This window comes from Cryptotermes secundus, unplaced genomic scaffold, assembly GCF_002891405.2.
Source record: "Cryptotermes secundus unplaced genomic scaffold, Csec_1.0 scaffold262, whole genome shotgun sequence".
In the NCBI taxonomy this organism is placed as follows: Eukaryota; Metazoa; Arthropoda; class Insecta; order Blattodea; family Kalotermitidae; genus Cryptotermes; species Cryptotermes secundus.
This window is the reverse complement of record NW_019739214.1, coordinates 1,463,144-1,488,109: the sequence shown is the minus strand read 5'-3', so window position 1 is coordinate 1,488,109 and position 24,966 is coordinate 1,463,144. Positions and strand designations below refer to the sequence as shown.

The 24,966-nt window shown below is 41.7% G+C and overlaps 1 protein-coding gene across 2 annotated transcripts; it reads left to right on the top strand.

Moving 5' to 3' along the window:
• The first annotated feature begins 2,462 nt into the window (after positions 1–2,462).
• Positions 2,463–21,608, top strand: LOC111871678. 2 transcript variants are annotated; one of them, XM_023864939.1, is made up of 7 exons: positions 2,463–2,570; positions 14,162–14,349; positions 14,438–14,587; positions 16,231–16,330; positions 18,342–18,663; positions 19,336–19,371; positions 20,029–21,608. In XM_023864939.1, exons 1-7 carry the CDS (start codon positions 2,510–2,512, stop codon positions 20,855–20,857), a joined length of 1,686 nt encoding a protein of 561 aa, XP_023720707.1. In that variant the 5' UTR covers positions 2,463–2,509; the 3' UTR covers positions 20,858–21,608. The 2 variants fall into 2 exon arrangements, with proteins under 2 accessions (XP_023720707.1, XP_023720708.1); XM_023864940.1 differs by lacking the exon at positions 19,336–19,371.
• Positions 21,609–24,966: the final 3,358 nt, after the last annotated feature.

Below are 24,966 nucleotides of genomic sequence, written 5' to 3'. Positions count from 1 at the left end.
ATTGGGAGATTTCTTTTTATTGCTAGTGGGGTGGGACTAAATACTCTGTACTGCGGCCACTTCCGGCCTATTGTATCAGCCCCAGATGATAGGTGAGGGTGATTGTGGAGCAATTGGTGGACTGAAGATTGGCAAGGGAAATCCAAGTACTCGGAGAAAACCTGCCCCAGCGCCACGTTGTCCACCAAAAATCCCACTTGACCAGACGCGGGATCGAATCCGGGGCGCCGCGATGGGAATCCAGCGACTAACCGCTTGAGCTATGGCGCGGCCACTTGGGAGACTTAGGCGTAGAACGGAAAACTATGTTGTCACGTGTTGGGGTTGTGTGACTATAGACGGGACAGGGATTGGCTATTGCATTCATTAACCACATGTAAGCACCACTCAAAACTACACTTTACAGATCACTGACATACACATATAGTTTAGTGTCCTCAGTCGAGTCCTGACAACGGCTTCTATCGAGGGAGACTCTTCAGCTTCCCTCACTCAGGTCCACTCATCCCCCCCCCCCCGTGCAGAATTCTTTACAACTGACGAACTCAACTGACTAGGTCCCAGGCTGGCGGCCATGTCACACCAACCTCCTACTCTTCTTTTCACAGGCTGACCTTCAACTGAATTGACAAATGAACTCTTTCATTCACCAACCAGCTACTTCACGTCACTTCACTCGACTGCACTGCTGGCAACTGCAACAAGCAACTGCTTTACTGTCCAAGTCCAAGTCACACTGCGACTGACGTTCAGTCAGTCAGTAAGTCTTGGTTCCGAGCTGCGTCTGGAGCTCATGACCAGATATTTATTACTGTTTGGCATTTACGGTCTTGTTTTTGTGGGGCGCCCTCTCTGAGGAGAGGACGGGTCTGCCGTTTGTATATGCTGCTGGCACTTGCCAGTGCAGTCTTTCTTGGGTCCGAGTCCCTTGGGACTCGCGACCATATTTTATTGTCTCAGATTTGAGACTTCCTTTTTCATCGCCTCCTACGACTCGCAGGGTCACGGTGGAGGTATTCGACCCCGCCTCCACACGGGGGACTGCTTCAAACCGAACTGCTTATAACATCTCGACATGTTCCATCTCAAATGTGATCGCTCTAAGGCATGAACTGTCTTCGCTCGCTCGAACGCTGGGATCGTGGGTCCGAATCCCACACGAGGCATGGATGTCTGTGCCCGTTTATTCTGTCTTTGTGTTGTTCTGTGTGTAGGTAGCGGCCTTGTGAGGGGCTGATCCCCCGTCCAAGGAGTCTTACCGACTGTGTATAGGATTAAGAAACTGAAAATGCGGCCAAGATCCAATAAAAGGACTCTAGAGCCATAAATAGATGTTTATATTAAAATTTAAGATTAATTTGCAAAGTTAGGTTATTATTAATTTGAAAACGTATGTTTTAAGCCCGATACATGGGTGGTTAGGAGGTATGTACTATGTTATTTCAGGCCATTTCACAAAAACTTTTTTTTTCTTACGGAACGCTGTCAAAGTGTAATAAATTTAAAATTAATTTCAGTCAATTTATGCAGCCTAGGAAAATGATGAACGAGCCCTGGCCAGTGACGGAACATACAATAATACTATGCTAATCTTCATTATTTGTTGAAACACTTCAAGAAGAAAGGCACCTTTTCTAAAAATGAATATTTCAGTTCTAATTTGTATCTCAATGGCGGTTATTTAGAGGTATGATAAATGTAAGCTTTCCATTATGTAAAAGTAAAGCTAGGCTCATAGGGTTGTGAGACGTCGAGGCTCCCATATTCTCTTTAGACAATCGACACACAGATGGCGGTAAGGTTGTCAGCCTTACGCGTCGGCCGCCCTTTACCTCCCAGAAGATTCCCGGTACTCATTTCTGTTAGACGCCGAGTCGCCCACAGGGCCATAGTGCGGCTGGAATGATTAGGTCAGTTGAAAAATCTACCTCATCGGGAGTCGAACCCGCGACCTTCGGCTTGCAGCATACTGCCTCAACGAACTACGCTACCGCGTGCCCCCAAGCTTTTCAATGCGGTATCATATTTCGAAATTATAATCCTTGTATTCAAAACATATTTCTACATTGAGGGTACATAACAATCTTACAGGTCTGGTTTCGTATCGTCCAAAACGTACATAAAATTAAAAGACCTCTTGATGCGATAATTGTCAATTGATAATGAATTGAGGAAGAGGCTGAGAAGAATCGAGTGGACTAACACTTTTTCACCGTTACGCGACTTCTTCAATGTCACGGCACAAACATAACGACGAAATGTTCTTAAGATATAGAAGGGGATCAGAATGGAGAGGTCAGCGCGTGCGCATGCGGCCATCATGGATTCAACGACGTCATCAGCTTGAAGAATTTCTCCGCCAATGGGTGATCATGAACAGAGAGGGGTTGTCCCCTTTAGCCAGCATAAGAAAACAATCTCTGCAAGACTCCTGGAGGATGTAGGCCGCATATAAAAGGCAAGAATAGGCACAAGCAACGTCACTAACAGTCAGTGTCGACGCGCGAGGATGGCGCGGTGCACCAGAGTAGCCTTGAGCTTGTTGTGTGCTTCGGCCTGCCTGCATATCGGTAAGTGCCAGTGCTCCTAATACCAAATGTTATTTATAATCGGATATTATTAGTTCCTACGCGCGAGCCAAACAACCCCATATTAACGCTAAAAGTGTGAAATTCAGTCACCCCCCCAGCGAAGTGGTCACAAGGAAGACGAAGAGAACAGCATGAATATCAAGCATCATAGAAACAACGAATCTTGTGTTGTTCACGTTACAAAATAACTAATCGGTGTGAAAAAAAACAAGGTAAACATGGTAATTTCAACGGCTGTTAAGAACACAAACCTCACTGAAGTAAATGGACCACAAATGTAAGCGCTCCTATACACAATCAGAGTTTTATTACTATCTTATTCAAGCGTGTGTGATATTACGTAATGTGCATATTTTATAATGAATGCCCCTAAAATATTTCTTAAACTGTGGGCTGTATGACAGAATCTGGGGCATTTATCTTGAATAATAAATTTCGCAGAACGTCATAACAAGGCTATATGTAAATACTGCATATATATATCATGGCAAATTTCCTCGACGGCTTAAATTAAAATAATTATTTCTTAAAAACTGTACGGACAAACCTTAAGTATAATTAATTCCGTTAACTGGGTCTGGTCGAAAACAACATGTCGGCTTTTGTAGACAGCTAAGTGCCATTTTAAGGTGTGGTAGACCATCGCGTGAAAGTAACTTGTCTTGTGTCTGCCTAGAGTAGAAACGCCGTTCGACCTGTTCTTTGTATTTTTCCACCGACACACTTCGAGAAGTCCGGCTTGCTCGGCTTCATGCAACGATTGTCCAAAAAACAGTGCAATCCTCTTTACCTTCGTTTACCTACAATTACATAAATGTGCAGTAAATTTTTAAGACACACGGAAACCTGGGCAGACTTGAAAGGATTCTGACGATGGTGTATACTGTACTTCTTTTGGCTTATTTTGGACTTCACCCATCGTCTGGTATGTAAAAGACAAATGACCACGACGTTTCGGAGGCTGGATCTGTCTCCGTCTTCAGATAGTCTTCGCAGATAGTACTTAGAAACGCCATGAATGCTCACAACATTTCATACAGCCACTGAGTTCAAAGTGAAATTTTCGAGAACAATATATTAGTTGTAAAATATACACAAGACAATTCTCCTGCTTCTCTCTTGCTACAGGAAACACGGCTGAGACTCACTTCCGTTCTAAATAAAAAACGTAATCCTGAGAAACGTCCATGAATATAAGAGGAAGCTCCTTAGCGATTGGCGAAACGACATCATTAAGCGGAATTACTCTCTTCCATATAAATTAATAGAAACTTAAGAAATACGTATAAATATGCAGTACATGAACGTGGCTTCCGGGTAGATTGTCAGCGTGTATTTGGATCTAGTAGTAGAAACCCGTTACCCTTCATACTGTCACGTGGTTATGGCTCCGTGACCAATAATAACGGATTCTGGATTGGATGACTGGATTTACTGACAGCTTCTCAGTCAGTCGTAATCACAACCAATCTTCAGCCGAACCCTTCTTCCTTGCCTGTCGAGGACTCGCCCCAGTCTCGTTCTCGTTCTACAATTCACTGTTCACTTGGAATTCCGCGTTATATAGCCTCGGGGCGGACCCCAGGGAAAACGAAGTTTCAACAATTCGTATAGGTGTTTACCGCTCCATTGATTAAAAATTTACGTCCTTTATTGTCGCGTATTGTTGTATGCATTACCCAGCAAAGGTTTGTTTACCAAGAATCTGTCTTCGCCGGAACGTGTTTATCGATCCGTTGCCTAGTCATGGATCTATACGTCACAATATATTTCGGGAAGCTGATAAACACAAAAGAGAAATATGATACAAGGCGAGACCGAAGGACTAGAAAGAGGGTCTTCAAGGAAGACAGAGTGGGAAATGAATGAGGCCATGTCACCTGTCCAGGTACATGTGCAGCGAGATGAAAGTTTGGCGCCGCCCCTAGCCAACACCATTGTTCAAGTATCCCTCTTATTTCTTATTATTTATGTTCTATTTACTTAAGCTGGACAATAAAAAGCAGTCACGGCGTCAGAATGACAAGAGATTTTTATACACAATCTGCTATTCAACAAGCTTTGCAGTTTTTTTCTGGACAATGACTGAACACAATTTCAAACATAATTTAAGAGGCCAAATGGGTGACTGTTTTAGAACTACGTGCTATATTCGTAAGAATGCAAGAAGAATGAGATTTCACACCTTATGACGTGTGATATGAACCAGTATTCTGTAGGCTAATAAAACATAACCAAATTCATACAGAATCCATAAAGTCATTCATCCGGCTGCTGGTGAATAATGTTCTGCAATTCGTACATTGACATTCAACTCTTCTTCAAAAGTAAGGAAATCATGCGTTAAAACATGACTAGTAGAAGAAAAATACGTAAAAGTAATTGAAATGCTACGTTATTATTATTCAGTTTCCACAAGAAAATTAATCTATTGTTCAAATTGCCACATGTTACAGCCGACTAACGTCGGTTAGGCCAACCCAGTGTGAAAAATTTAAACCACTTTACAGCCCTCCTGATCGCATCAGATGCACACATTCACACACACACACACACACAAAACAAAGATAAGAAATTATAATCCCACTTTACAGTCTGAAAATAAAATAACGTTTTTGTTATAAATCTTATTTCACAGTCTTCCGCGCAACTATTTATTAACTTAAAATTTTAAAAGTTTAAGTTTTAAATTTAAAATTTTAATTTTAAAGGTCACAACATGTTTCGGTCAATATGACCATCATCAGGTGTTAGAATATATCTAATGAGGAAGTTGCTTTCTGTGTTGTTACTATTATACGCGTAGGTCCCTCGGATGCGCATGCGTGTTTTAGTTAGAGCGTCTTGCTTCTTGCTTCTTCGCAGCTTGCCTCGTTCTTGAAAAAATTACACATGACAATGGAACATGCAAACAAGCATTTAGAATTTTGACAGCAAAATATAATTCGTCAGCGCTATAGGACTAAATTTGTAAAGTGAAAATTTTAAGAACATTAAAAAAATTCGAGCTGAAACTACACACTCTCATTTCATTTAAGCGAATGATTAATGCCTCCTCTGATCTAACCGAACAGAGTAACTGTGGCTCCTGTGGCAATGTTCGGAATACATTACCAGTCCAAAAACAAATTTCGTCTCCTCATTGCTCGGCCTCGACAATTCTACATTTGACTGTCCATATCACAAATCCTGACACGTTATCTGTGCTCTGGTACCAGCAAACGTGTGTTATTGCAGTCCGTGGAACACTGTATTTTGCGAAGCTAACAGTGTCTCAACTCAAAATATTCACCACCTTTTTTAGAAATAAACTATAGATACCATACTCAAAAGAGCCTACAACTGATCCCGCTTCAGTGACAAATAATTATTTGTCACTGATTATAATCCACGTCCGTATAATATTTCGTAATAAGTTAGAGGATCTCTTCTTGTCGGCCGTCCACTATTGTATATTTAGTGTGTTCGTAGCTACCATCCATACCTGGAGGCCTTCTCCTCCATCCGCAATCTGCGGACGTGCCAGGCCGTGGTGAAAGAAGACTGAACTTGGACTATGAATCTATGACCAAAAGAAAAATCTTATTCTTAGTGACAAACGTATAAACTATCGTCAGTTTCTTTTTTTTTTAAGGTTTGATTAATTTAAATTGAAACCTACTAGCCTGTAAGTTCAGAGCTTTAACTGGGACTAATAAACAGGAAGTGTAAAAGCCGGCTTTTACTTTCAGTATTAAGTAATTGTTGCTTGTTGTTTTGGTAAAGATATAAATTCGCTAACATTTTTACATCTGAAAGCTAAAATCATATAATTATTTTAAAACGCTGTTCTATTCACAACATTTGGAAATGCCTAACATATGCATATCGTTATAGCTTCAAGAATTTTAGATCAGACATAATTCTCACCTTTAAATGCATTATAGGTCTAGCAGTATTTGAAGAGACATGAGTCTAAGCGAATGATAAAACATTTATGTTAGTAATATTTATTTGCAAAATCATCTTTCTGTGGAATACTTTTGCGGGTTAAAACATGAAAGCCGGAAGACTTGCACAAAACCACACTACCAAACGGCTAAGTAGTGAGACCAACTGACTCAACTCAACTTGAGACTGACTTTCTCTTAGTGACGTGAAGCAAGGCTGCCTGCTACAACGCCTAACTCTGGTCTGAGCACTCGACTTGCGTAACTGTAGGTGCACGAACTCTCGGAAGTAGCGACACGGTAGCTTATACAGAAAAATAATATTCCGTAAATCAAATATTCCGCTGACTTCTATTCACAGGACCCGAGAAATTAAGTTTCTTCGCTATGTAACTATAAAACTGTGTAAATGTGGTTTCTGTCGTTCCTCTACAGTCAGATTTTGAAGATTTTCGGACTTTAACTCGGTAGCCAGAATTCATAACATGGAAATTAAATGAAGTTACGAAATGTATGCAGAGTGTAACAGTTCTGACGCATTGTGTCACACTATTATTACCAGTAGATTTTATAAATAAACTTTTCCTAACTACCACGACATCCCTGCTTCATTCATTTCATTTATCAATGGTTTTACGGCCCTTTCTTGGGTCCCACACTCCTCAGTTTCGTAATCATTTTACACAGACAGTAGGACTCCTTGGACGGAGGATCAGCCTGTCGCAAGGTCGCTATCTACACACAGAACAACAAAAACAGAGAATAAAAGCACACAACGATATTCATGCCTTGAGTGGAATTCGAACTCACGATCCCAGCGTTCAAGCAAGCGAAGACAATTCATGCCTTAGACCGCGCGGCCCATCTGATCGGCATGACACCCATAACAGTCAGTGGAAATCTGTACAGGGCACAATGTAACGTACACTCAAACCACTTTTCGCTTCAATAAATGCGTAAGATGCCTCCCGAAAGGCACGTAGATCTTCAAGTAAAATATTTGCTATGTTTGCCACTTAACGAAACTTGCAATATTTCAATACGTTTTAGTAAAACTTTCCAGTCTCACATTTCATGAAAATCTGTTCAGCTGCTGTCTACTAGTTACGTGCGGAGAGACATCGCGAAGCCAACTGTTCCATTTTTGCAACTTCGCCGCCAGCAAATAAGAAAGCAATAGCACTGCAATGTGGACTGCCGGAACAGTTCAGTCCGTATAGCGATGAGCAACGGACTGGACGGTCACGGTTCGATTCCGGGCTGGGACAAGAGATTTTTTCTCTATTCCATAGCGTCTAGACTGGTCCTGGGGGCCCACGCTACCTCCTATCCAATAGCTACCGGGGGCTGTTTCCCAGGGGGTAAAGCGGCCGGGGCGCTGAGCTGACCATTTACTTCCACCTAGTGCCGAGGTCAAGAATGGTGGAGCTATGCCTCCAGTCCCCATACGTCTTCATGGCTTGGTGCTTAATTGATCAAGCACATGGCCAATTTTACAGCGTTTTTACTTTTGTCCATGGTGGATTGAGGACAATACCTAAAACAAAGGCCGGAAAAAGTGGATGTTCTTGGCAGATACTCAGGAGAATCGACTGAGTAAAACATGTAAGAAAGCATTACTAAAGTAAGGACTGTAACAGCACAGCAAATTGTATTTCAGTAAAATGTACGTTTGTGTAGCTCTATAAATTCATGTGGCATGAAGCATCATCTAGTTATAATTACAGAACGAGGCGTTTAGGAAATCTCCGCGTGTGTACGCAGATCGCTATCGGTTACTGCATGCAGAGCGTAGCAATTACAAAGCGTTCGTTTCCTCAGACACAATTACCTCGAAAACCGTAACAGTCACAAAGTACGGATATACATTACGTGTTTAAATTTTCTCTTCAACTTCTATTCGGAACGTTCTTCGCTCCAATAAATATTCGCGAGCCATGCTCGAGGTATGAACAAAAATGCACGTAGGTTCTCGTGTAAAGTGTCAGATACGTCTATTAGAGTTTATCCAAAATTTGAACGTGCAAACAAACATTAGTAGAATTCTGCAACACTGTAATTCATGAAAGTCTGATAAACAGTTCTCCAGTTTCATGCGTACAAATGGTCGAATACATAAACGGATGGCGAAATTTTAATAGGCGCCTGAAAGGAACTACTCGATAATACTCTGACTTCAAAACAAACATTTATGAAGGATAAATTACACTTAACTTGAAGAAAGCAGTATTCTGGGATTTGGCACCGTGTATATGTGGTGTTAGCCGACGTTTCGGAGGAACGTATCGCCTCCATCTTTTTTACCATCTGCTTTTACCGGTTCTCACGGTCTCTTCGCTTGCGGATTTCTTATATTTTTCTTCTACCCTGAAGATGGAGGCGATACGTTCCTCCGAAACGTCGGCTAACACCACATATACACGGTGCAAAATCCCAGAAGACTGCTTTCTTCATAGTCACCGCCCTGAAAGTCTCAAATCTTACACTTAACTTCTTGGAGCAGATCCATTTTTTGAGAAACTAATAGTCACTTAACTAGCCAATAGAGTGCACATTGTCATGAAAATAGCCTACAGGTCGGAAAGAGAAATTAGTGAATGTGATGTCCTAGCATTTCATACACGAACCCAATTAAAATTCTGGAAACTAACGAGTATGAACAAACAAATTTAGCTGAAATGCGTCATTCATATCATAAGTACCTCTTTCGAATTCTGGCAGTGACAGCGGCTACCCTTTCGTAACTTTTCCGTTGTTCTGCTCACATCTTCCACGCAAAAGATTTGAGATACTGAAATAGGCCACAACTGCTTCTTCTCCTGACCCTTTCAATCCGTTATTATCGTTACGCAACCTCCATCTAACTCCATGGATCAGAGACTTTTCGAGAAGCCAATAGCTGTTTAACAGGAAATTACGAGGCTTTTGTAGGTTCAGTGGAAAGTTGTCTCTGTGCTTAACTAATTAAGCACTACGCCACGAAGACGTATGGGGGAGTAGATGTATAAATCCACATTTTCTTGACCTCGGCACTAGCTGGAGGCGAGTGGTCAGCTTCACACCACTTCCGCTTTACCCCGGGGGAAAGAGCCTACGGTACCCATTGGATAGAAGGTTGGGTGGACCCCAGAGCCCTTCTGGAAGAAGTGCAGAACAGAAAATTCTTGATCCTACCGGGACTCCAACTCCGACCCCTCGTTCGTCCAGCCCGTAGCCAGTCGCTATACCGACTGCGCTGTCCCGGTTCCTGAAGATTCAGCATTTTTCCCAAAAATACCTGCTACTGGTCCCTATCCTGAGCCAGACTAGTACGGTTCCATAAATTAAAAATTCTATAATTAATAACATCGCTAAATACCATGGAAATCATATTACTTCTAAGAAAATAAAATTGCATTTAATAATGAAAAAGCATTCAATGTGGTAGCTGCATTCTTGCCTATGTCTTAGCTTTACGTTTCATTTTGTGGCTTTGTGCTGCATTCGCTTACGAGGACCGACCCACCGTTGTTTACACAGTGCCGCAGAGTACAGAGAAGGAGAACTATCACACACATCAGTGACTATGGGTTACATGAGAGCTGTTACAAATTTAATAATTTCTGAAAAAGACTTCAAAATGTTCCAAAATGCATATTGTCCATTTCAATTCCAATTTCACTGACACACAATATCCCTGTCATATTTACATATAATCGATAATCTAAGAACTCAACTGCTTTCGAGACTTAAATGCAAGACAAGTGAAATACAAGCTGGAATCACAGAACTTCAACATCTTAAGTAACTGGGCTCATAACAGTACAGTTTCACATATAACAAAGAAATACTTAGGGGTAGACCTCTTCGGTATTTGCATAAAGTTGTATCTGCAGCCGTGCTAAGCTAATTTTAACATACATCCGGGTTAAAATATAAATATATCTACTTAAAGCAACGTCATTTTTCGTAACTTCTCAATCCTTTCATTGTTACAAAAGATAACGTCGTCCCTGTGCTACGACGTGAAGAAATATGTTGCGCCATCTTCTCGCACTCTCAGATGTTGCTTTACATTTTCAGACTAACATATACTCGTACATACATAACTTGCATTGAATTCCATATACGATTTCAACCTGAAGAAATGAACTAATTAATATGTAATACGTAGAAGCTGAAAATTGCGCAACACCTGAGTACAAACAGAAACGCCTCTCCCTTATGATGGATGCAACGCGCTTCCAAGAACTCCTAATAAATTCCTGCAGGATTATTTTATATTCTAATATTCAGTTACATCAGAGCCAAACTAATGTCTTCGTAGTAACGTTTTCTCCATAACTGACGTCACATTAAAGAATAAACAGAATTTTGATTTCTGGTAGGGCACATAACAAAATGTTCTGTTGAGATTGTATTTTGTTTGAAAAGTTCACTTTCAAATTAATAGTCAAATAACAAAAAAAAACCAACAAACTCTGTGGACTGTAGTCCGCAAGAGAACTGTACCGACCGAACGACAGCCGCTTATCGGCGAAGTTAGTGTCAACTTTTGCGGATAGATGTCACGTAGTCAGCGCAACGGATAGCCAGGGATGTTAATCTCGGTTTTCTAGACCGGAGCCGCTGTATCCTTGAAATAGCTCCTCAGTTATCCTCACGAGGCTGAGTGAACCCCTTCCAGACTAACTACTCATAAAATCTGGTAGCGCCTGGAATCGAACCCGGGACCTCTGGATCTATAGCCAGGAACCCTGACCAGTAGACCACAGAGGCGGTCGGAACATTTTTTCTGTTTGTAGAATTGTGAACCTTTAGAACATATCTAGTATGAAAGTTAGTACTTATTTTATGGGCGCGCCATAGCTCAAGCGGTTAGTCGCTGGCTTCCCATCGCGGCGGCCCGGTTCGATCCCAGGTCTGGTCAAGTGGGATTTGTGGTGGACAAAGTGGCGCTGGAGCAGGTTATCTCCGAGTACTTCGGTTTCCCCTGCCAATCTTAATTCCACGAATTGCTCTACAGTCACCCTCACCTATCATCTGGGGCTGGTATAATAGGCCAGAAGTGGAAGCAGTACAAGGGATTTAGTCCCACCCCACTAGCAATAAAGAAAATAGTACTCATTTTGATCTCAAATGCAGCATAGATGCAGAAACTAAATAAAAACATAAAGTTGCAAAAAGATGGGTCTACGAAATTGGTAGCCCAATTTCGGATTGGGTGGTTTCTCATTTCGTGGAGGTAACATAATTTCTTAAGAAATGTAATTTATAAAAAAACAATAATAAGATGGGGGGAGCGAAGAAGCATAGGTCCACATTACGCAGAAAATTCTTATTCTATATAAAGAAGAAATATCCTTATATGAAAAAAAGTTAATCCATAAATATATGCAAAATAATCACATAGTTTGAATAGAAGTTAATATTAATTACGTCCTCATATGAGGAAAGCCATTTCGAGTGCAACATTCGCACAAGCTACGAATAAATAAGACACAAAGACTACATGAAATAAAATTCCTAATTTTAGGTCCTTGAAAGAAGCGACCATGTTAAGTCTCCGAAATTAGACATCCCAGTGCTAATGCAACCACGGCAGCATAACGGAGCATAGAAGCTTTTGGAAGCGAGGGAAACACATTATATACATTTAAGAGGTGAGGTTTTCACGGCGGTGACTATGAAGAAAGCAGTCTTATAGGATGTAGCGCCGTGTAGATATTGTGTTAACCGACGTTTCGGAGGAACGTAATGCCTCCATCTTCAAGGTAGAAGACAAGATGAAATCCGCGAACGAACCAGCGTGAGCAGGTGTAACAGACTGCTTTCTTCACATTATATACATGTTATAATGTGTAATTACGTGACTTCATATAAAGGACGTGCAAGTTAAAATTCAGGTATGGTCTCGAACCTTTAGCCATCCAAGCGACAATATTGCATCAGAATTGACAGAAAAACGCACATTAACAGCAAAGCAAGGGTGCTGCTTAAACGTCCGTTCCACCGCTCCTGAGAAATTGGTTGGATAGGAAGTGTAACGTTTTGTGGCCACCACCGCAGTGCTGTCCTTACTTCCTGAGAAACCACGCTAACCAAATTTTGGTGAATTTACCGTAATATTACAATTGTGTAGTAGATAAAAGCGTACAGCATGTGACAGTCTTCGTTCTGTTAGCTTACTTTCTTTCTTTCTACAAAGGGGACAAATGTAGGCTTATAAAATCTGCAAAATATCTTTTTATTATCATTATTATATTAGAGTCAGTACGGCGAGTAAATGGTAATATAAGCATTTAATCTTTTCAATTCCTGCTAGCTACCCCACCTACTCATCTAAGTGATGAAAAGGATGGTCAGTTTGCATAAGACAGACGCGTAGTAAACTTAGCGTGACGAATAATTGTGGGTTCTTCTGGACCTGATGATTGGATTTATTTGCTCTTCTTTACAATTACAGTTGATTATAACAGCTCACACATTGAACTCCTTCTTAAGGACGTATGTTTGACGAATCTCTACCAGGAATCTCTCACTGTTGTCTGAATCACAGACTGGTCTCTAGTCTCTCGAATTCTGGATCTCTGCTCCTTTGTAACTGCTAGGCGGCCCGCATAGAAAACACTACGTCGAACGGTTAATTGTCCTCTGTTGTCCTGTCGATTGTCGCTGGACTCTTGTGTTTAGCAAATTCTTACCTGCTAGCGACTCGTTTGTTGCTATCTGTTTTAACAGAAACTAATGTTTACTTAGACGTTGCTCATCAACGGACGTCTGGCATTGGCTCCAGTATTCTGGCTTTCAGCCGTGACGTCATAATATAAATGAATGAGAATTCATTAGAGTTTATTTGCTTAGTACACACTGGACCATTAGAACAAGAATACAAAAACAATTAAAGAGTCTTATTCGCAACGAACAAGTGGGCGCAGTGGTGACGCTCTAGACCTGCATTACGGAGGTTCCAGATTTGAGTCTTGGTCGAGCTACCGATTATCTTAGAAAAGCAATACTGTCTGTTCTGTAGAAATTCTGTTCTACAACTATTACATTCCTGTGCGTTTTGTGCTGATTAATTTGCAATGGGATGGACTTCACTCCGAGTACTTTGGATTTTGCCTGTAAGTTATCATTTCATCAGTGTTTCATACTTATCTGTCACGACCACTCAGGTGAGCGATAGGCTGAACCAGCCCACATATTAAAATAATAATTCATAGCTTTTAGTTAATCTCAGAGGAGCCAGGATAGCTCAGTCGGTATAGCGACAGACTACGGGCTCGACGTCCGGGGTTCGATCGCTGGCAGAGGAAACAGATTTTTCTCTATTCCACGGCGTCCAGACCGGCTCTGTGGCCCACCCAACTTCCTATCCAATGCGCTCCGTACGCTCTTTCCCCGGGGCTAAAGCGGTCAGGGCGTGAAGCCGACAACTGACCGCCATCTAGTGCCGAGGTCAAGAATGGTGGAGTTATACTTCCACTCCCACAACGTATTCATGACTTGGTGCTTAATTCATTATGACTTCACCTTACCTTTTACTTCATGTCTGACTCAGCACTTGGCTGGAATAAGCACTGCACCACGAAACCCAGAAGTACGTGTATTCCGACTCTTCTGTTATCCTGATTGTAACTGACGATTTTCTGCGAACAGTGACCGGCTCCACCAGTCAGGGGGTCCTCAACCAATTCGTAAAGAGGGTGAAGCGACAAGAAGAAACAAACAAAAAGGAGGAGAGCTTTGAAACAGAACTATGTAAAGACAAAGATGCTGGAGAATGGTTCCGACTCGTGGCAGGAGAAGGTGATAATTGCAGAGACGTAATTCAGTGCACATCATCGGTATGTCCATGACATTTTCTTCAGTGATGGCCTTAAGATCTGCTTCTACATGTGCCATATTACGACTTGTAAACGTTATTCTCCCTAGGGCCTGCAAGCTATCCGATGTCCGGCAGGTCTGTATTTCGATATCGAGAAGCAGACATGTGACTGGAAGGATGCAGTTAAGAACTGCAAACTCAAAAATAAGGAACGCAAAGTTAAGCCTCTGCTCTACACCGATGAACCTCTTTGCACGGTACGTACAGTTTGCTTTTACATAATCTTTAAAAATGTAGCTCTATATGGTAGTGGCAATGGCTTAATAAAACAAAAAGTTAAAGCTACTCCTGTAAGAGGCCTTGAAGGCCAACAGGGTTGTGAGACGTCGAGGCTCCATATTTTCTCTAGACAATAGGCTCATAGACGGCGGTAAGGTTGTCAGCCTTACGCGCCGGCCGCCCTTTATCTCCCCCCCCCCAGGAAGATTCTTGGTACTGATTTCTGTTAGAGGCTGTGTCGACCCCAGGGCCATAGTGCGGCTGGAAGGATTAGGTAAATTGAAAAAAAAAAAGTCCACCTCATCGGGAGTCGTACCCGTGACCTTTCGGCTTATAGCATAGTACCTCAACCAACTATGCTACTGCGTGCCCCAATAGTTTATTATCATAAAATAAAAATATTTCCACGAGGCTTCGAAATATTGAAGACAGAACTGAACTTTATATATGTCCACATTTGCATCTATAAAAATGTTATTGGAAAAACGTACCATCACGAACGCTGCCTATTCTCCACCTGCAGGTAAAATGACACTTTCTTTCGCCTTCTTTTCTGGTAATAATTCGTTCTGTCTGTTCTGTAATGTCTTTACATCTTCTTGTGACATGTGACTTTGGGCGACTAACTGCTTGTTGCTATTTCCCATTGGGACGTGCAGTCTCTTCTCGTGTAAAGAAGTCACGTCCGCATTTATCCCTTAGTTCACTAACACAGATTAACTTTGGAAGGCATTATAGGGCACATAAACCTACCATCCGAGAAAGGACATTTCCAGAACTTCCTGACCATACATAACCAAACAATGGACACTGACTAGACTAAATTACGACAGTCTCAGTATAGTTCCACTAACTTATAAAAAAATTTGGGACAGCAATTTTCTGCATAAATTAATGTAGAAGGCAGCTGAAGGAATATGACTCAGTACTGAAGAAGAGCATAACTCGACTTAAATGATTTATGCTAATCTAACGAAATTAAGCAAAACATTATTTACATCCATGGATTTATCTTTGTAACACTGCCAGTACGAAGATCGGTTATCGGGAAGGCACTTCAACAATTCCCACTCCTTCACATGTCAGAAATTGTCATGAAAACATGGCAAATATGTTAACTGATATCATAATGATATGAATATATATTATCTCTAATAAAATAATTATTGACGTTATAAGGAAAAATTGTCTCTGTCCCTAAGTCAAATATTTTTAATGTGTTCTGAGGACATGAAAGTACATTGCAGTCATAACTACATGTAGATGAATAGTCAGATACATAGTTCAGCCGTCTCGCCCTCGGAGAAAGTTCTCCAAGTGACCAGTGAATATGTGGCAGGAAGGGCCGATGTGATGACGAATACAAAACTATTCTGACTAGTTCTCACCGGGAATTGAAAACCAGTTATCATGAAACTAATCAGTCGTTTTTCCTACTCAGGTATTGCAATTATACATTCTCTAATGTTAATTTTTAAACAGAATGGACGTGTATATTAAGATCGAGAGTGAATACTCAAGACAGAGACCCCACACTGCATGTTAAAGTTAACGCGACTTTACTAAAGTTCCTCTTCCGGTATTGCTTTGGTAAAACAGTAAGGGGCTCATCAAATTACAGGAAGGCTCTTTGGCTTGTGGCGACGGCAACTGTGTGGAGCGTGGTCTCTTCTGTAATGGTGAGAAAGACTGTGCCGATGGTTCGGACGAAAACACCTGTGGTAAGTAGTGACAAGTTTTAATATTTTCTTAAATGCATGCTCAGATACTAATCTTAGATTACAACGAATACACACGTAAAACAAAGCCACTGTAGTGGAAACTACGTATAAACATAAACATGCTCTAACTGCAGGGACATTCACAAGGTGAAAATATTAACTTCTGGCGCCGCGAAGATGCGACAGTCTCGCTTTCTACTGGGTCTGTTTTGCACCGTACCTACCGCCTGCATCGCATTCAGGTGTCAAATAACTTTCGAGATGTTGTTCAGGTCACAAACACTAAATAGTATGGGTGTGGTCTGGGCGGTTCTTGGCAAGAATTTCGTTTCTGTTCAAGGCATGTTCAAGCTACTTTCAAATACATTCCAGATACATACGGTTGATCAGTTGTCGCATATTCACTTGCATTCCTACATTAATCCTTGGATTATGTCGTGCCTATTTTTTTTTCTTGCTAGTGGGGTGGGACTGAGTCCCTTGTACTGCGACCATTTCTGGCCTATTGTACCAGCCCCAGATGATAGGTGAGTGTGATTGTGGAGCAATTGGTGGAATGAAGATTGGCAGGGGAAACCGAAGTACTCGGAGAAAACCTGCCCCAGCGCCACTTTGTCCACCACAAATCCCACTTGACAAGAAGCGGGATCGAACCCGGGCCGCCGCGGTGGGAAGCCAGTGACTAAGCGCTTGAGCTATGGCGCCACCTATGTCGTGCCTAAGTCATGTTATATTCTTCGAATTTATTTTGAAATGTATAATTCCCAATGACATCACACAATTGCTGAACAGACAGTTAATGAAAGTAAAGGTGTTTCATTTCCACATTTCATCTTTGAACACAGAGTGACTCAAAATAAATGAACCTGCATACACGTACGTCTTCTAATAAAATGCTGCATGCTGTGCAGCACAAATTAAAGTCGGCACAACGGCATCAATAACCGTCCAGGTTTGACTCCAAGCCAAGCCCAAGGGTTAAAAGAAATTAGCAACTGCAAAGGGACCGCCAAAACACATATGCGGCATGTTATTTTATACCTTCAATAGCTAAAAAAATCTAACTTGGCACCAATCAAACATTTCTTTGAATATCTGTAGAAGAAAATCAGAGTTTCAGACTATATATGTATTGAATTCCAACATCGGCAACGATAAAACTCCGCATTTTGCCAACAGACTGTGTTTGTGTGATTTGAATGGTTCTAATAATAAACAGCGTTTGTTTCTTTAAACAAAATTTACAGATTTATCCTTTCAAGGAGACGTAATATATTTCTTGTGAGGTAAGAAGCTGGAATTTTATACATTATTTAGAATAATGCAGTCCTTGTAAGTTTAAGGCATGTATATTGTTGTAATCTCGAAGTTTCTCCCTGTAAAAGGCCGTGAAGGCCCATAGGAATCTGAGACATTTTCTAGATAATCATATCAGAGATGGTGGTGAGACTGTCAGTCTTACGCGCCGGCCGCCCTTCAACCCCATGAAGATTCTTGGTACTCATTTTTGTTAGAGGCTGACTCGATCCCAGGGTCTTGGGCAACTGTAAGGAGTAGGACTAATGCCCTCATCGGGAATCGAACTTGCTATCTTCTGGCCTGTAGCATAGTGCCTCAACCAGCCACCATACCGCATGCCCCAGTAATCACGAAGTTAAATATCTCTAATTTCAACTCAAGCCCAGAATGTCAGGTGCCCTGCTTTGGCTTTCTTAACTTTGGAAATCCCCACCGAAAGTGTTCGGTTCTCGTGCCTGGGTAAGGGCATGTATGGGGCCATAGATCGAGATGTTCTCAATTCACCGGTTGGTTCACACAGTTACTGCGGCTTCGGCTTCCATCAGTCTTGTAGCGTGACAGTATGGCTTAACCACATGAAACAGACAATAACGGTTTGTTAAATTTCTGAGCGTGTTTTGAAACACCTGACGTATGCTACGCTGAAAGGGAAAGCTGACGTATAGCTTGAAGGTAGGTGCCCCACCCAGCTAACTCTCCTTGTCTTGTTCAGATAACGACAACGACCCGAACCGCGCTCCGCCCTGCGATCCGGCAGTGTGCGTCCTGCCGGACTGTTTCTGCTCCGAGGATGGCACTGCGATCCCTGGAGATCTTCCAGCGAAGGATGTCCCACAGATGATCACCATCACATTCGATGATGCCATCAACAACAATAACATTCAGCTGTATAAGGACATCTTCAACGGAAATCGCAAGAATCCCAACGGCTGTGACATCAAGGCCACCTTCTTCGTCTCACACAAGTATACCAACTATTCCGCCGTGCAAGAAACGCACCGAAAGGGACATGAGATTGCTGTCCATTCCATCACGTGAGTTCAAGTCATTACAAGGCACCCACCGAGGTTAAGTGAGCTACGCTGACGAAGAAAGTAAAATGCAGGTTGATTCTGTTTAGCGTTGAATTTGAATACGTTGTTGCACGTGAATTGTTTTCGTTATATATATATATATTTTTTTTTCCGCCACCAGTCTCACTTGCTGCTAGTTATACCTAAAAGTGACTAGGCCTATTTGTCAGTCTTGTGTTCATTCTAAAACTCGCCAACATACGGTCGCTTTGTGGTACTGTCTCTCACATAATACAATATTAACTCTGTCATCTGCAAGGATGGACGAATGAGTGGAGACTGGATAGACGAGAGGACGGACGGAGAGTGAAAGAATGCATGGGTTGCATGGGTAAATAAACTAACAGTGGTTTCTATTTCTGCATTGCTAGAAGAAACTAAACAAGCTATCCTAAATTATCTCATCTTCCAAAGTAATAATTCAGCAACTTCGTTGCTTATGAGTCCGAGTATCGTAAATGACGCTGAATCTCAGTGCAAAGGTGTCGCAAGATGAAAACCAGTCTTGTGCATAAGCAGACAGATCTTCATGGTGGAGCGACTTTTGTCTTGATACATTTTTACACTGATTTAAAACGTCACTTACAACATTCCGGCTCATAACCGACGATTTTTTTGTTTGTTTGTATCAAGTGGAACTGGAAATCGGCGAGGATCTGGAAGTTCTGAGTAAGTTTATCTCCTGAGGAAACAACTGTATTAATTCCTTCCGATCAATGCCATTGGGTCACTGGCCACCAGGGACTAAATCACAAAGGCAAGGTTGAAATATAGACAGGATAGAATGAAAGTCGCGATTTTCGGACAAATACAGAAACCATTGTAGATATACATCTGTTGCAACCTGCATTCTTGGTTACTGCTCTATGCTAAGCGGCTAATTTTGCCACCACTGAAGTTATTAATGTTAGTTGCAGTAGAACTGGTACTCACAGCATATGACCGTACGAGTAAGTTATAAAATTAGAAGTGTGGTAACCAATTCGTTGCAAAATAATCTGCATAAATCAATAACTCCAAAGAGTGGTAACTTTTGTAACCTCCAATATTGATGGAGTGTTAAGTCTCCGGCAACTTATTTAGTTTTCAAACTTTAAGAATAACAAGTTACATACATTCACTAAAGTAAGTAAGCTAATGCTGTAAAGAACTGGTACGAAATTATTATTTGGCAATTAATGGACTTTATTTGAAAACATACACAGTTTTATACCAGATTGTAGTAAATGCATTACAGTTCATTTTCTTCTAAGTGGAAGCATGTCTGCATGTAAACAACAACAAGCTTCAAATTCGAACCTAAAAACAGGCATTCATTGACTTCAGGCACAATGACGACGAGCAGTTCTGGAGCAACGCCACCGTTGACGACTGGGCCAAGGAAATGGCAGGCACAAGAATCATCATCGAGAAATTCGCCAACCTGACGGACAACAGCGTGGTAGGTGTCCGCGCACCGTACTTGCGCGTTGGTGGTAACAACCAGTTCACCATGATGGAGGAACAGGCCTTCCTGTATGACTCGACCATCACGGCTCCCCTCTCTAACCCGCCGTTGTGGCCGTACACCATGTACTTCCGCATGCCACACCGTTGCCACGGCAATCTGCAGCACTGCCCCACCCGTAGCCACGCCGTATGGGAAATGGTCATGAACGAACTCGATCGTAGGGAGGACCCTCAATTTGACGAATATCTGCCTGGGTGTGCCATGGTGGACTCATGTTCCAACATCCTGACAGGAGATCAGTTTTACAATTTCCTTAACCACAATTTTGATCGACATTACGAAAAGAACCGCGCACCATTGGGTCTCTACTTCCATGCAGCCTGGCTCAAGAACAACCCTGAGTTCCTGGACGCGTTTCTCTATTGGGTGGATGAAATCCTATCCAATCACAATGACGTCTACTTCGTGACGATGACGCAGGTTATCCAGTGGATACAGAATCCCAGAACTATTTCTGAGGTGAAGAATTTCGAGCCCTGGAGGGAGAAGTGCACAGTGGACGGAAAGCCTGCTTGCTGGGTACCTCATTCATGCAAACTGACGAGCAAGGAACTGCCAGGAGAGACCATCAATTTGCAGACATGCGTCCGATGCCCCAACAATTATCCGTGGGTTAACGACCCTACCGGAGACGGGTTCTTCTAAGTCATCGATCTCACAACTCTGCGACTTATCACCGACCATACCCTGCACACACCCTGGCTCCCTATCCGCAGCCCTCAACTAAACTCCAACCGTATGCATTATATATATATGTTTCAAGTGGTGGATGTTAAGGGCTAATTAATATGAACAAAATAAAATCTCGCGAAAGACAGCTAAAATAAAATTATGATGGGTGGGTTATAAAGCGTATTTCAGCACTTCCTCATGTTTTGTCTTTCTTTAATGTTTCACCACGCTGAAGGAGCAGGACACAGTGATGCGGGCTTGTTTTCAGTCTCCTGAGACAGCATGTTCCTGTCTGGCAGGAACTGTAGTGACCTGGAGAAAGACGGTTTACAGTAATAAATCTGGACTATTGTAGAGACTTCTCTGGGACAGTTAGTTTCAATTGTATTTGTTCTTTTCTGGCTAAACAACTGTTTGTGTGGAAAATAAAGGGAAGAAATTCCATCGACCTGAATTGATGGGCGAAAGAGCGGAATTGGTGTACATGGTTTTCATATAAATTGCACGAACTGTGGCCGTAATACTGTACAGTGTCATTCTATGTGAAGAGCAGCCCAATGCCGGGGGATAGAACTATTTAATTAATGTGATTCTCGGGTTACGAACCTGAGGCAAGAGAGTAACGTAGAGAATTTCTTGAATTTAATTTCAAGGAAGCATTTTATGTAAAAAAAAAAATCTGTTTTGACAAGTTTAAAATAAAACGTGCTTATAAACCTACTGATATAATTTGTAATGTACTTTCCTCATCATTTGCCTGAAACCTTCCCCACTTTATAAATCAGGATATGATAGAATTAAATTTAGAATACATATACTTGTATAACAGGAATGAGATTATAAATAGACAAAGAATGCAGGAATAATATAAAAAATAAGCTTCAACAGCAGAACGAACGTTAATGAACTTAAGTATGTGTGAATTATATGCGCTCGCATTGATGATGTGTTTAAGAAAATCTTTGTTTATAAAGCGATATATCAACAGTTTATGACTAGACCTAATACTATGATATTCTGTTAAATACATAAATCTATAAAGGAAGTTTAGAATAATATTTAAATTAAATTCGGCCTTACCGAGCAACGGAAGACATTCAAACATAGAACCATTTAATATAATTAAACACTGAATATATTACGTAGAAATTAAGAGCTAAAGACCCTGAAGTGTTAATCTACATAAGTCAGAGCTACATTCCCTAGCAACGCCCATAAGCAAGGACAGTCCCAGAAAACACATCTCTCTGACATTGTAATGAGAACAACCTACAGATCGTGTACGATTTGAGGCTTTCACGGCGGTGACTATGAAGAAAGCAGTCTTCTGGGATTTGGCACCGTGTATATGTGGTGTTAACCGACGTTTCGGAGGAACGTATCGCCCCCATCTTCAGGGTAGAAGAAAAAGTATAAGAACCTACAGATCATCTATAAGAAATATGGTCCCTAATAACAGAAATAATCTGAGGGTATACTGATAGAAACACGATGTAGAGTACAACAGAGCCAAATTTGTTGCAGAAGAAGGAATTAGCAGTAACAGTCGACTGATTACTTCATTCGTACAGAGCCACAAGGTTGCAGCCACCTTGCCAAAGGGGAAGGCGAGGCGGTCTGTGGCTACCTGACAGCCTACAAATAGAATACAACGACAATTTCAGGAAATGCTTTAAGTATATGAACTAACCTGACTCCAAGAAAAGTTAATAAAAACTCGTCCTTGTTAAAATTTATGATGCCACCTGTATGGAAATATTCGTAATTAAATCAAATACGGTTATAATTACTGCTGAGACACCTCATCAAGCGTGCAGTGTCGACACATCAGAACATTTGCAAGAAAAAAAAAATAAAAAAAGTCAGTCTTGGTCACTGTGTTTGTGAGAACAGGGATACTGAGGATAATTCTCGTATCTTCAATTGTTTTCCATTCAAATTCTGAAATGCATTTTCTTGAACACTTTCCCTTGCACACACACATACGCCGTAATGAAGTTGACGAAAAAATTGCACGGTAACCAACCTTCAGTTTATGATCTTTCGCACAGAAGTAACAAATATCAAATCGTGATGTACAGTAACTGATTCTTTGGATCACAGGTAAGACTAAAGGTGAACTTTTCCCCGTGCTCAATGAAGCGTCACGTAACACCACCATAAGACATAAAAGGGGAATGAAGGTATCCTAGACGGAGGTGAGTGGTCAGCATCACCCCCTGTCGCTTTTTCCTGGGGAAAGAGACCTCGGTACCCATTCGATAGGAGGTTGGGTGAGCCCCAGCTCCGGTCTACACGCTGCGGAATAGAGAACAATCTCTTGCAACTACAGGGAACCTAACACCGACTCCTTGGCCGTCAAGCCCGTGGCCCGTTGCTGTACCGACTGAGATATCAGGGCTCCCAATTTCACATTTTGCAGAGTCGAATGGTAGGATAATTAGCGAATACAGCATTAAAATGATTTTAATGGAAATGGTTGTGGCTTAAACGGGATACTGCCCCCGCTTGGAGTGACTGAAGAAGCCACGAAAAATCACAAACAGGACAGCTGGTGTCTCGGCCAGTATTCCAACCGATCAATTCCATAACAGAAGGTTAGAGTATCTAACCTGAATTAACCTAATCGGTACTATTTTATTTCTTTCTTTCTTACTACTTCGTGGTTTGTTGTTTCGACGATGTCAGTACCTAAATTAAATGGGGTCGAATGGTCGAGTGGCTGAAAAATGAGATGGAAAGAATATGGAAGGAGGCTGTCCTGTTCTAACCGAGGTACTGACACAGCATTTGCCTTGAGGGTCTGAGGAAAGCCATGAAAAACTTCAGGCACTGTAACAGGAGTCTGGGCCGAGATTTGACTCTAGAATCTGCCGAATACAAGTCTTGAGAGTTACCACTGCATTAAAGAAAGAACCATTTATACAAAACAAAATAATAATAATAATAATTATCGTTACTAATATTATTATCATCATCATCACCATATCTTCACCCTACATAGAGAAACTGAGACCGTCGATAAATAATATTCAAGCTAAATCTCAAAATTATAGTAAGAAATTAGGGCGTCTGAGCCGTCTCTAAACACCCATCAAGTCAAGCGAACATGATAGGCAGGGAAATGCAGCACGCATGCGAAAAAAGCATGCACAAATTTGGTAGGCAAACACGCAGATCGGAGGATATTATTGAAATGAATCTTAGAGAAATGGGATAGGGGTGTGGGCTGGAAATAAGAGGGACTAGTGGTCGTCTGTAGTGAACACTGTGACGAAACTTCAAGAGTCATATAATGCTGGGAAGTTCTTGAGTGAACAAGAGACTGTTGGCTTCTGAAGAAGGACTCCGCCCATGGAGTTGGTACCAACTGCAGACGGATCGACGTAATGAGAGTCATTTTGTGGTTTGTTTTCTGGCGCTGGCAGCAACTCATATTATATAATTTCAAAATGTAGAATGAAGAAAAGGAAAGTACAAGGGTTGGATAAAAAAGCAATGGCAACACTAACATAAAAGATGTGCGTCAGGTGGCACTAGCGCCGTCTGTAGCTGATAGCAGAAGTTCAGTTGAAGTAGCGCAGTGAGTGACTCTGGTTGTGTTTCATTGAGTTGCATTGTGCATCGTCTTGAAGTGCAGGAGCCCAGTTCAATGACCCTAACAACATTTTTACGAAAAAAGAACAACGCTCCTGATTAAAATTGAAGTTGCACGAGGTCGTAGTGCACAAAACTGTTACCAGGGACTGCGAGAAGCATGTGGTGATGCTACTTTGCCATATCGCACAGTGGCACGTGGGTGAAATTGTTCCGTGAAGGGTGGGATGCCATTCAGGACAGCCGTCGTTCAGGACGACCCAATGTTGACAACCACAACATTCAGCTTCTTGCTTCTTTGCTGGATGTCGATCGTTGATGGGCTGTGCGGAAGTTAGCTGCTGCGGTAGCCGTATGTCACAAAATCTTGCTCCACGTTCTGTACGACATTCTTGGATACCGCGAAATTGCACCCATATAATATCCGAGGTGCAACAATGGCAATGTTATGCAGTTGCACAGGACTTGTTTGACCGCTACCAGAG

What these genes read in the sequence shown, in the direction of transcription:
- LOC111871678 (XM_023864939.1), top strand. Translation starts at nt 2,510, where the DNA reads ATGGCGCGGTGCACCAGAGTAGCCTTGAGCTTGTTGTGTGCTTCGGCC. An exon ending in TTCGGACGAAAACACCTGTG is followed by an intron (nt 16,331 to 18,341) that starts GTAAGTAGTGAC and finishes TGTCTTGTTCAG; the next exon opens with ATAACGACAACGACCCGAAC. An exon ending in CGAGGATCTGGAAGTTCTGA is followed by an intron (nt 19,372 to 20,028) that starts GTAAGTTTATCT and finishes CATTGACTTCAG; the next exon opens with GCACAATGACGACGAGCAGT.